The 13,182-nt window shown below is 38.7% G+C and overlaps 2 protein-coding genes across 3 annotated transcripts; both read left to right on the forward strand.

The window, feature by feature from the left end:
* The first annotated feature begins 751 nt into the window (after positions 1–751).
* Positions 752–8,367, forward strand: cdc25d (cell division cycle 25 homolog d). 2 transcript variants are annotated; one of them, XM_077245859.1, is made up of 13 exons: positions 752–963; positions 1,069–1,171; positions 2,191–2,294; positions 2,686–2,713; positions 2,791–2,821; positions 2,907–2,978; positions 3,946–4,080; positions 4,780–4,884; positions 5,482–5,544; positions 5,759–5,857; positions 6,378–6,526; positions 6,717–6,834; positions 8,135–8,367. In XM_077245859.1, exons 2-13 carry the CDS (start codon positions 1,083–1,085, stop codon positions 8,270–8,272), a joined length of 1,131 nt encoding a protein of 376 aa, XP_077101974.1. In that variant the 5' UTR covers positions 752–963; positions 1,069–1,082; the 3' UTR covers positions 8,273–8,367. The 2 variants fall into 2 exon arrangements, with proteins under 2 accessions (XP_077101974.1, XP_077101973.1); XM_077245858.1 differs by having other exon boundaries at positions 779–1,171.
* A 725-nt stretch (positions 8,368–9,092) lies between these two features.
* Positions 9,093–12,968, forward strand: pgam1b (phosphoglycerate mutase 1b). Its single transcript, XM_077245865.1, has 4 exons — positions 9,093–9,456; positions 10,187–10,461; positions 10,881–11,061; positions 12,038–12,968. The coding sequence occupies exons 1-4, from the start codon at positions 9,318–9,320 to the stop codon at positions 12,205–12,207; spliced, it is 765 nt and encodes a 254-aa protein (XP_077101980.1). The 5' UTR covers positions 9,093–9,317; the 3' UTR covers positions 12,208–12,968.
* The last annotated feature ends 214 nt before the right edge of the window (positions 12,969–13,182 follow it).

Raw genomic sequence — 13,182 nt, forward strand, 5'->3', positions numbered from 1 at the left:
GGTGGATGTGTATGTATAGATTGTGTACATATGGGAATGTTATTGTTTTATATTTTTTAGGTATATTGTTATGTTGTGTTATGTTATGTTATGGTGTCCTTCCTTGTGTGTGTGTGTTGTAAAGTGAAGCCAAAGACAAATTTCCACTTGTGGACAATAAAGGAACTAAACTAAACTTAATTATATCGGCAGAAAATATGTTTTGAAATTAATGTTTTACATATTAAATTATGACCACAGAAACATGAAAAAAATAAAAAAAAACATGGAAATGAGAATCTGTTAATTCTATATAAATAATGGAGAAGTTTAAGCCAGCCTGCACTGATGCTGCATCAACGTATGTTGCTAACGAATATCTGAATGTGCTTCCTGGAAGACTTACATAAAAGATTATTTTAAACCGGAGACTGTTTTAAAAAGTCTGTGGACTATAGACTCGTATTCCGTGCTAAACCCAGATTATTATTATTATTTTATCGAGCGCAATAGAATGATCTGAACACAGAGGCTGTGTTCTTCTAATCTATATAATGGAAGTGGATGGGGAATACTGTTAAATAGTCTGTTTTTATGGTAGTCCATCAATTCAGTCCACGAAAGAAGATGCCTTACAGGATTAATTGACGGAATTTAATTTCTTTGGGGGGAATTGTTCCTTTAAGAACGGTCTTCCGTTCCACTAATGAAATCGGTAAATCACCACGTACATGTACAACCTTCTTTGGCAATCATCTACATGACTCTCTTTAGGGAAGTGTTCGCTGTGTGTTCCTGTGCTGGAGGATGATTACTGAGGTGGTGATGATGATGATGATGACAGAGCGGCATCACGCGCGGGGACGCGACGCGACGCGGTTTGCGTCATATGAGCTTGTTGTAGCAACACGGGTAGGAGAGAGGAGGAGACATGATGAGGCTTTTACTTCATGATGCACAGTTGATATTTGACTTGGCATTTCAGTGAGTCTGCCGGTTTAACATTTGAGCAGATGTTTTGAGACTTTGATTTATTATTTTATATTTTTAAGCATTTGAATTTGGGGTAAAAACATAGTTTCGCTGCAGCTCTGATCAGACCGATGGAGTCAGTGAGGGGCCCGACAGCAGAAGACTGTTCCCCGGTCAGCGAGCTCTCCTTCGGCCTGCAGAACCTCCAGTGTCAGGACGGGTGAGAGGACCAAACTTTATAATCTTTACAAGCCGTTCAACTGCACTTGCTTCTAACTGAGGCAATATAAGGGATCATTTATTCAGCAGCATTTATACATTTTAATTTTTACGTTTTCTAAATTATTTCATTTTTTGAAAAATAATAATTATTGATATATTTTGTTGACATTTACTTCATCATTTTGTTTATATTAATACATTATTGCCCAATGATAATAATAATAATAATTAATATAATATGTATTAACATAAATGTATGATTATTAATAATACTATAAAATCCATAAAATGAAACCTTAAGGAAATGTAAAACATTTTGTCATTCAGATGCAACTGAACGGGTGAGAGACCTGCAACCTCTGCTCTTTATTCAAACACTGCACTTGCTCTTAACTGAGGATGTTTGGCAGCATTAGGGATCATTTATTCAGCATTTATACATTTTTATTTTTACGTTTTCTAAGGGATTTGGATAATGAAAATATTATTGATATGTTTTGTGAACATTACATCATATTGTTTATATTAATGTCCAATGATAATAATAATAATTATTAATATAACGTAATTAACATAAAAGTAATACTTTATTAATATAATTAATTAATATAACAACAATAATAATAATATAAAATCCATAAAAGGAAACCTAAAGTAAAACATTTTGTAGTTCAGATGCAACTGCCATATTTGGTGCATTTAATGTTTAATCTAAATAATATTTGAAGCAGTTAATCATTGCTTTGTCTCAAAATAGTGGTCAAGTTATTTTTTTTTACCTCAAACTCCCCCTTTCCACCACAATAAAGTGATATTTGTTACTTTATTTTAATTTTGACTGTATATTTTTAACTATATTTCACACCAGTTGCAATTGTGACCCGCGATAAAATACTAATGCCTCCATTCATTTAAAAAAAAAAAAAAAGATAAAATGCAATTTTGTTTTATATTCGGGGGGCTCGGGGCTGTTAGTTGTATGTTAAAACTTATATTTGATGCCCATTTTCTTGTAAGTCTGAGTCCAAAGTGCTCGGCCCCCTGGAGAAAGCTTGTTTTGACGCCTGAATGCACCAGTCCGCCGCGCAACACTCTCTCCAGGGACAGAGAGACGCCGACAGGTCTGAACAAGAGCCACACACACACACACACACACACACACACACACACTGCTTAATGAACTCTCCTCTGAGGACACTTTAAACTCAAGTTCTTCCAGCTCCTTGTTTTTGCATAACTGACAGATATAATAGTTTTATCTAGTCTGTTTGATCAAGAGTATTTCCTTGTACATCCTAGTCACGTCTCTTCAAATGTTTCTGCTTAAGGTTTGAAGGTGTTGAAAAGCATGGAGGTATAAGGAAATTTGATAATTTTTGAAAAGTCTTGGAAATTTAAAATTGACTGAAAACACACACTGCATGCACACATTCTTTATGTAAATATTCATTTCAAGAATTACTAGATCAAAGTTCTGAATTTCAGTTTAATTTACTGTACATTTTCTCTCAGTCTCTGCAGTGAGAAGACGACGAGCAAGGTAAAATAAGCATGACCTCATATTAAAAATGCAGTTGATGAATAATCTGTGATGATCTGTGATGTTTGTCTTAGCAGAAGCCTGTCACCCGAGTCCTCTTCACACACGGTAGGACACGTACAGCAATCAAACACAGTAAATGGAAAGGAATTAATTATTGTTATTTTGACATTATCTTGATCTCATGATTCAGCCCATGTGTCAGTGGAGGGACGGCAGGGACCGTCATGATTCTCCTGCCGATAAAGAGACTGAGCGAGCCTTTGTCAGTAACGCTTCTATCATTCACATTAGCCCACATATTATATATGCAACCAAAATGTCCTTTGAATTATGCATGTAAACTAATGCATAATTATGCATGCTCCTAATTATTCACCTTATTTGTAACTTATATGTGCGAGGCTACAGATGTAAAAACATTGCAAACTGGTATTTGTCATCAGATTATTTTAATTTATTTTCGTAATCAAAACTCATAATTGGAAATGAATGGTATGGTAATTATGAAATACAAAGTCGAAATTATTACATTCTAAATCAAAATGATGACATACTATGTCTAAATCATGAGCAAAAAAGTCCAAAATAATGACATACCACAATAACATAAAAATATATATATATATTATGACATACTAAATAGTAATTGTGTAATTCAATTATGACATAAAGTGAAAATGATGAACATTGAAATCGAAATGATGACATAAAAGTCAAAATTACAACATTCAAAGTCATTATTACAAGTCATAATTGACATTCAAAGTTAAAACTATGATATAATAATGACAAAATTATGACAAACTTTTTTTTAATCTACAACTACCTACAATAGGCCTTTGCCACAATTTCGACTTTTTAATCTCATGATTTCGACTTTTTAAATCTAATAATTGGTTGTAGTTTTTTTGTCATTGGTATGCAATTATTTCGACTTTTTTATGTCACGAATTTAGCTTCCATACGTTGTTTTGTTGCGCAAATATTTTGACCGTTTCCTGCACTTTTTTTTCTAGTTTTTCCCTATAGCGGCTAATGAATCCAAAGTCTAGCACATGATTCACAGAAAACTTACTTCCACGTTGCAAAATAATGTGTGTATCTTGGCAGGTGTGATGTTGACATGGTACTTTGCACTGTATTGTTGTGGTAAACTGGGTCACACACATACTGTATATAGGGCGTGTTTTATGGCACTGAAAGTGAAGGCGTGAACATGTGTCCATCAGAAGCGTCTGCGAGTGCGTCTGTCCGGCAGATTCTCCTCCAGTGAAGAGGCAGCCGGCAGAAGCCGGAGACAGTGCCGCAGTGACCCAGAAGAGGACGCAAGTATCCCGCGACAGACGCACACGCTCGACCCAGCGGTGAGCGAGCACGAGCAGAACATGCACGTCAGAAACACTCTCTGCCTGTCAATCATTTTGGCTGGCATGCTAGATGATATTATATTCTGCTTATCATCTGCTATATGTGACCCTGGACCACAAAACCCGTCACAAGGGTAAATTTTTTGAAACTGAGATTTATACATCATATGAAAGCTGAATACATGAGCTTTCCATTGATGTATGGTTTGTTAGGATAAGACAATATTGATCCGAGATACAACGATTTGAAAATCTGAAACATTAAGAAAATCTCCTTTAAAGTTGTCCATTTATGTTCGCGATTTTGCTGCATATTTACGGTAGGAAATTTACAAAATATCTTCATGGAACATGATTTGTATTTAATATCCTGTGATATTGAATATGATTTTTTGCATAAAAGAAAAATGAATAATTTAGACCCATACAATGTATTGTTGGCTTTTGCCACAAATATACACATGCGAAATATGACTGGTTTTGTGGTCCAGGGTCATATATATATATATATATAGTATATGTATACTTATATAATATACGACAGACGGATGCTCTGAACCCAACGGTGAGTGAGGAGAACCTTTTACAGTCTAAAAGGAGAACATGCTCAAGCAGAAATACTCTCTGCTTGTCAATCATTTTGGCTGCCATGCTATATGATATTATATTCTGCTATATATCCCTGTTCATCTGCAGGCCGTTGAGAGGTTCAGTCAGCTGAGGTCACGGCGGGAAGCCACGCCCACACCCGTCACTCAGGATGATGTCGCTGACCTCACACTCATTGGGGACTTCAGTAAGGTCGGTTCTGCGAAACCAAAATGATATTTCAAAGTGATGACGAGTGGGGTCAGTAAGATTGTTTTTAAGAAATTAATTATTTTCTTCAGCAAGAGCACATTAAAGTGGTTAAAAGTTGCAATTATAATGTTACAAAAATTTCTGTATTAAATAAATCCTGATTTTTTTTAGCAGTTTCCAAACAAAAAATATAGTGGATAATAATCAGAAATGGTTTTTGAGCAGCAAATCATCATATTAGAGTGATTTCTGAAGGATCATGTGAGACTGAAGACTGGAGTAATGATGCTGAAAATTCAGCTTTGATCACAGGAATAAATTACATTTTAAAATATATTCACATAGAAAACAGTTCTTTTAATTTGAAATAATATTTCACAACATTACTGTTTTTACTGTATTTTTGATCATATAAATGCAGCCTTGGTGAACAAAAGAGACATAAACATTAAAAATCTTAGATACCTCAAACTTTTAAACACCAGTAAGTTATTGATTACTAATTTCCATGCCTTCAAAGGGTGAATATTTACATTTTTTAGAGTAACTCATTCCCAGTCAGTCGTGTCTTGTGTCTTGATGCAATTATTTCCATAGCAACACCTGCTTCCTGTTGAGAGAGCCGGCCATCGGGAGCTTCGCTGTGTCAGCGCACAAACCGTAAGAAATCATGACTGTTCACTCAGATAGGGTGGATAAAAAAGCTGGTAAAATATTCCCATTTTAATGCAGTTTCATATCAATTATTTTTCTTAATCACAAAGTAACTTTGAGAGTCTGAAATATAAGTTCCTTACCCAATTATTTTATGGGTTTATATTTGAATGATGTACGAGATGTAAAGGTGAAAGTATTGTCTGCTCCTGACCTGTAGGTGGCGTCTCTGATCAGAGGTCAGTTTGGTCCTGCCGTGGAGGACTTCCTCATCGTCGACTGTCGTTACCCCTACGAGTACCAAGGAGGACACATTAAGGTATCTTAAAATATTGAGTGTTTTGTCAAACCAATGTTTGTGCAGACAGATCTTCCTATCGTGACCTTTAGGCCGTGTGTCCACCAAAGCGTTTTAACCTGCTGTAAACGCCTAGCGTTTTTTCAGTTGAGACACTTGCTTTGATACGGACTATAAAAGTGTTATAGTATCTCCTTTCACAGATAGTTTGTTTCTGTATTGTTTCTATATAAAAATATCGATTTCGCTATATATCCTCTACGCTGTAGGTTACACGTTGGTTTTCATTTATACTTCTGCATCATTGTCCGCGTTGACGCGCAATTACACATGCGGAGGGAGCATGTGAAACCCGAGGGAGGGGTACTAGCAGACCAATCACAGCGCTTGCGGTCCGCGTAGAATTGACGCGTTGTTACATTTTTGGAGAGGTGCACGTCAGGGTTACACACTCGAGTTACACACAGCCTATGACGTAGCTATGCCGTGAGTTTGACGCAGAAGTATAAATTGGGCTTTAGACTGTACTGCACTCATACAGGGCGCAGTGAACCTGTACACAGAGTCTCAGATCCAGCAAGCGGTTCATCAGGATCATCCATCCGACTCACTCCCAGAGGACGAGGGGTCATCGCCACGGAAACTGATAGTGTTCCACTGCGAGTTCTCATCGGAACGAGGGCCATATCTGTGAGAAATACACACACACACACACACACACACACACACTCACACTCACACTCACACTCACACTCACACTCACACTCACACTCACACACACACAAACACAAACACAAACACACACACACACACACACACACACACACACACACTCACTGAGTGTGTTCATGATTACTCGAGCTTCTGACCCGTTCAACAGGTGTCAGTATCTGAGGAGGCTGGACAGGTGTGTCAATGCTCAGGTGTATCCAAACCTGCACTATCCTGAGCTCTACCTGCTGCTGGGGGGTTACAAACACTTCCATGCCTCCTATCCGGTACAGTACAACAACACAATGTATCACTGTCTTAAGGTGCACTCACATTATAATATAATATAATATAAGGTGCTTGGGGGTTCGTGGAAAGGTTTAGAGATAGACAGTGTAAAAATAAAAAAAATAAAAAAATATTGAAAAATCTGACCAATCTGAGCAGAGTAGACCAATCACAGCAGACTGGACTATCTGACCAATCAGAGCAGAGTAGACCAATCACAGCAGACTGGACTATCTGACCAATCAGAGCAGAGTAGACCAATCACAGCAGACTGGACTATCTGACCAATCAGAGCAGAGTAGACCAATCACAGCAGACTGAGCATTCTGACCAATCAGAGCAGAGTAGACCAATCACAGCAGACTGAGCATTCTGACCAATCAGAGCAGAGTAGGCCAATCACAACAGACTGGGGCATCTGACCAATCAGAGCAGAGTAGACCAATCACAACAGACTGGGCCATCTGACCAATCAGAGCAGAGTAGACCAATCACAACAGACTGAGCCATCTGACCAATCAGAGCAGAGTTGGCCAATCACAACAGACTGGGCCATCTGACCAATCAGAGCAGAGTAGACCAATCACAACAGACTGGGCCATCTGACCAATCAGAGCAGAGTAGACCAATCACAACAGACTGGGCCATCTGACCAATCAGAGCAGAGTAGACCAATCACAACAGACTGAGCCATCTGACCAACCAGAGCAGAGTAGACCAATCACAACAGACTGGGCCATCTGACCAATCAGAGCAGAGTAGACCAATCACAACAGACTGGGCCATCTGACCAACCAGAGCAGAGTAGACCAATCACAACAGACTGGGCCATCTGACCAATCAGAGCAGAGTAGACCAATCACAACAGACTGAGCCATCTGACCAATCAGAGCAGAGTAGGCCAATCACAACAGACTGGGCCATCTGACCAATCAGAGCAGAGTAGACCAATCACAACAGACTGGGCCATCTGACCAATCAGAGCAGAGTAGACCAGTCACAACAGACTGGGCCATCTGACCAATCAGAGCAGAGTAGACCAATCACAACAGACTGGGCCATCTGACCAATCAGAGCAGAGTAGACCAATCACAACAGACTGAGCCATCAGAAAGGAGGGGTTAAGAGAGACTGAATCTTTGAACAAACTATTTTAGACCCTTTGAGAAATGAGGTGATGCTTGTAATGTATTATATAATGAGAAAAGTTAAGTGTTTTGACCTTGGATGCATGTAAACCTACTGTAGGAGACACCACAGTATGTGCAGCATGACAGTCCCGGTGTCTCTCTGTCTCAGGATCTGTGTGACCCCTGCGGTTACGTGCCCATGCGTCAGCGCGAGTACCGGGAGCAGCTTCACGGATTCCGCAGGAAAAGACCCACACGGCAGCGAAGACGACGGCCAATCAGAATACATCAAAGAATGACACGTTAAATGTTATATGTGTATATTTATTTGTATGATCTTTCATGTACATCTGTTAAGTCAGCTATACTGTAGGCCACTTAATAAAATATTTCAAACACTGACTGCTGTATATTGATGGGGTTTTTTTAAGCGATGAAACAAAAAAAGAGGAAAAGGATGTATCACTTATCTTTTCAGGATCATATTCAATAATATAGCAAATTTTCTTTAGATTTTGTTTGCTAATACAATAAAACTAAAGGAAGTGCTAAATCTGTGGAAAAATTTAGAGAAAGACAATGTAAAAATAAATAAATAATACAAATATGATTAAACCAAAAAGATAAATCAATTAAATAATAAATAGTTGATTTAAAGTTGTAGTCTACAGCACTGTAATAGTTAGTTAAAAATGTGATAATTAAACATACCTAATTGAAATTTTCCAAATCATATTTTACACATAATGTTTATTTTTCATAGTATAAATTAGGTTTATACATTAAACTATAGGCTTTTTAATTAAGGATGTGAGTCACTCACACGAGGATAATTATATTTGGGGGTCCATCTAAAAAATGAAAATCCCTGCACTACAGCATAATATATATATATATATATATATATATATATATATATATATATATATAAAGTGAAAGTACATTTAATTTGATGTATAGAGCTTCCACGATCATATCAATAATAATTTAAAATGATTATTTATGTATAAAAACGTATCCCATTTTAAATGTTATATTATTTCACTTCCACATAGTCGTAAAACTATTTTTACTTTTACAAAGATGTGTATTATATTCAATACAGAATAATGAGGATGACCATAATCACACTCAAGGTCGCGAAGTGACGTGCGTGCACGCGCAGGCTCTTCCCCCTCATTGGTCGCGCGCATCAGGAAGCGTTTCGTTCTCACTTTCACAAGCGACGACCTCCAAAAGCATTATTACCGCTCACCGTGCCAGCATCTCTCATCCGTGTCCCGGGGCCGTGTCTCCGATACTTGCGAACATTCCCGCCGCGTTTGAGAGCGTTTGCCTGCAGACCGCGCGATATGGCCGCGTACAAGCTGGTGCTGATCCGCCACGGCGAGAGTTGCTGGAACCAGGAGAACCGGTTCTGCGGCTGGTTCGATGCCGATCTGAGCGAAACCGGAGAGGAGGAGGCCAGGAGGGGCGGACAGGCCCTGAAAGGTGATCTGGTGTCCGTGTATTAAACTGATCTTCTTCTGTTTATCTGCACTGCATTCGTGCAGGGACCTGCAGAGATCACAGGCCCGCAGAGATACACCTCCTCTCTCATGATGTATTATTATTGTTAAAATAATGCATGATCAGTTAAGCTTCTGCTGCTCTTCCTCCTTTCGTCTTTGACAACTGTAGTTTATTTGTAGCATGAATCTTTTGTTTTTGTCAAAGCGTTGCTTTGTGGTTGCTAGGATGTTGTAGTGCTTGCTTATTGGCCCAATTCAAAAGATTTCACCCAAACGATTTTTTCATGATTATAGTTAACCCAAAAAAGAAAATTCTCTCATTAATTAGGCTACTCACCCTCATGTTGTTCCAAACCCTCAATACTTTTGTTCATCTTCAGAACACAAATTAAGATATTTTTAATGAAAGCTGAGGTTTCTGTCCCTCCATTGACAGCTACGCAACTACCACTTTGACACTTCAAAAAGTTCATAAAGAGATCGTAAAACTAATCCATATGAATCGAGCTATGACCCTCATTGGTTCTGGCGGAAGCTCAAACGTGCTGCGTAACACACAAAAATTAACCTCATTAGCTCTCACACATTTTCTAATATTAACTAAATTATCAATATGGAGATTAAATTTCGAAATAATACTTTTTTTAATGCCATTATTTCCTCATCAGTATCTGATACACAACCTGAATAACATAAACGTCATCTTCCAGACGCGGGTTATGAGTTTGACGTCTGCTACACTTCCGTGCTGAAGCGAGCGATCCGCACGCTGTGGCTGGTGCTGGACGGCATCGATCAGATGTGGCTGCCGGTGAACCGCACCTGGCGTCTGAACGAGCGCCACTACGGCGGCCTCACGGGCCTCAACAAGGCCGAGACGGCGGCGAAACACGGCGAGGCGCAGGTGAAGATCTGGAGGCGCTCCTTCGACATCCCACCGCCAACCATGGACCCCGACCACGACTTCTACACTGCCATCAGCAAGGTGAGAAATCACCTTGAGTACATGTACAGTACCGTCAGCAAGGTTAAAAGAAATGAAAACTTTTATTGGATGGATGGCAAGAATGGCAATAAAGACATTTAAAATGTTGCGAAATATTTATTTTTCAAATAAATGCTCATTATGTTCATTAAAAAAATCCTGCGTTTTCCACAAAAATATAAACTGTTTTCAACATTGCTAAATGTTTCTTGAGCATCATATTAGAGTGATTTCTGAAGGATCATGTGACACTGAAGACTGATGCTGAAAATTCAGCTTTGATCACAGGAATAAATTACATTTTAACATTTATTTACATTGAAAGTTATTTCACAATATTACTGTTTCTACTGTATTTTTGATCACGTAAACGCAATTTTGGTGCGAGTATAACAGCGCTGAATGTCATGTCTCTGCAGGACCGGCGCTACGGGGACCTGACGGAGGACCAGCTGCCCTCGTGCGAGAGCCTGAAGGACACTATTGCTCGAGCTCTGCCCTTCTGGAACGAGGAAATCGTTCCTCAAATCAAGGAGGGCAAGAGGGTTCTCATCGCTGCCCACGGAAACAGCCTGCGAGGCATCGTCAAACACCTGGAGGGTGAGTAACAGTCTCAGACACCCTGATATTTCACCACACAGTATGTATACACCCTAAAAACACCCTGAACAAGCCCAAGAGGAGTCTGATGGGGGCTCATGCATATGGCTCTTTAAAATCTCTTTTTTCTAAAAATAATGTTTTATTTTCCCCCGAGTTTCCGTTGAGCAACAGACAGCAGTGTTTCGTTGCTGAATTAACGAATCAATTAAAAGAATATTCAATGACTCCCTCATTAAGACAGTCAAATGCCTTGTTCCTGAATGAATCAGCCATTTGAATGAATTGGTTGAAACTCATTAACAATGACCTCCTACTGAACCTCCTACATTTAAAGTATCTTTTTTTTATAATTTAAAATATCATTATTCAAAGTTTTATGTTTAAAACATTATTTATGCATTTGTAAGTGCAGGTTAAATGCATTCATGTCACCTCTGAACCGTCGATGTAAAGGCATCTAAATGTCACTTCAGATGCAGCTTCGGTTTCCTCTGCATTTGCAAAGATTCATTTTGTTGATACGGATTTCCTTTGATTGGTAACAGCCCTATTGTGCCTTATTATTATAACTGAATTTATTGATTAAATGTTAGAATTTGACAAAAGATGATGCATGCATTTAATTAGGTTAAAAAAATTCCTTTATACAGGTAAAAATCTCTCAGCAAAATATCTAATTATCGTTATCAAGAAAATCCCAGAAAATCTCGAGATATAATTATGTCAATATCGCACACCCTTATGTTTCTTCAGTTGAACAATCTTCAACTCTCTGCAACTAGTAAAAAACGTCCAGTGCCTCGTCACACTGCTGGCATTTTAAAAACGTGTCGCGCTCCCATCGAAAACAATTGAAAATACGTTAGCTTTGGGGAAACGGGCTTTGTTGGACACAGCATACAAGAGTAGCATTTTTTTTTAAACACCGGCGTTTTATATCTACATCCGTTTGCTTCTGCTGTGTTTGTTTCAGGAATGTCAGAGGAGGCGATTATGGAGCTGAACCTTCCCACAGGAATCCCCATCCTTTATGAGCTGGACAAGAACCTGAAGCCCGTGAAGCCCATGCAGTTTCTGGGAGATGAAGAGACCGTTCGCAAAGCCATGGAGGCCGTCGCCGCTCAGGGCAAAGCCAAGAAGTAGGCCGAGACGTCCCGTATTCGGTCTCTTATTTCCCACAATTAGTGTTTTACCATGAGCCTAGAACCAAACCAGTGACCAATCATTTATTTCCTAATGCTCTCAATCGGGACCATGCTAATAAAGTTCAACCCTTACCATCACTGAACTGAAAATCCGCAACCGCACATTTCAGAAGATGGCACATGTGTTTTTCTGCGATGGCATCGCTTCGACAACTGTTGCCAGGCGACAGCATATATTAATGGTTGGGTGGGCTGCAGAAGTGGTGCGTTTTCCCATCTTCCTGTGATTCATGCATTGTCCCGCTGCTCTAGATCTCTGCTCGCCCACAGACACTCCTGAAATATCCAACACGAGAAGATCTCTGTGACACGGTTCGTTTTTAGGATTCTCCTACATCTAGAGTCAATTTTTTTTTGTTTGATGATTCACAGCAGATTATATTCCTGTGGGCTTTTTTGGGGATTTTATGGTCATTTTGTTTCTCACTGTTTATGTGGTAAATGTCACTGTATGTTGAAATCCTGCTGATGTGTGATGCCCATGTCAAATATAATGCATTTTGACCCTGCAAACATTCACCATGACGTAAATATTGAACATTGCGCCCCAGAAAATAAATGCTCATGTTGTCTGTTCCTTTACCTTTCACTTGTACAACAAATGTTGAAATTATTTTGCTTGACTGAAAGACAGAGTTCTATGTACACTAGTGAGTTGATGTGCAATCCCTAATAAAAGTTGGCTTACTGAACCGGAAATAATGCTGTTACATTTTTTTTTGTAATCTAATCCCTTGTGTAAATTGTATCGATGTGGAGAATATTTTAAAATAAGTGGAAATCGTTTTTTATTACAATAAGTACATTTTTAATTACTGTTCTGGTTTGAGGGAAATATACATTTTTTGACATGACGTTGAATTATCAGGAAATATACTTTCTCAATATACAATGAATTTTAGATTTGAAAAGT

The sequence above is a fragment of the Siphateles boraxobius genome, unplaced genomic scaffold (genome assembly GCF_051911475.1).
Source record: "Siphateles boraxobius isolate OS27281-9 unplaced genomic scaffold, OSU_SipBor_1 29, whole genome shotgun sequence".
NCBI lineage: Eukaryota > Metazoa > Chordata > Actinopteri > Cypriniformes > Leuciscidae > Siphateles > Siphateles boraxobius.

Coding starts and splice junctions, on each gene's coding strand:
- cdc25d (XM_077245859.1), top strand. CDS start 1,083: ATGGAGTCAGTGAGGGGCCCGACAGCAGAAGACTGTTCCCCGGTCAGC. Junction 2,295..2,685: donor GGACAGAGAGACGCCGACAG/GTCTGAACAAGA, acceptor ATTTTCTCTCAG/TCTCTGCAGTGAGAAGACGA. Junction 2,822..2,906: donor CCGAGTCCTCTTCACACACG/GTAGGACACGTA, acceptor CTCATGATTCAG/CCCATGTGTCAGTGGAGGGA.
- pgam1b (XM_077245865.1), top strand. CDS start 9,318: ATGGCCGCGTACAAGCTGGTGCTGATCCGCCACGGCGAGAGTTGCTGG. Junction 10,462..10,880: donor TCTACACTGCCATCAGCAAG/GTGAGAAATCAC, acceptor ATGTCTCTGCAG/GACCGGCGCTACGGGGACCT. Junction 11,062..12,037: donor CATCGTCAAACACCTGGAGG/GTGAGTAACAGT, acceptor TGTTTGTTTCAG/GAATGTCAGAGGAGGCGATT.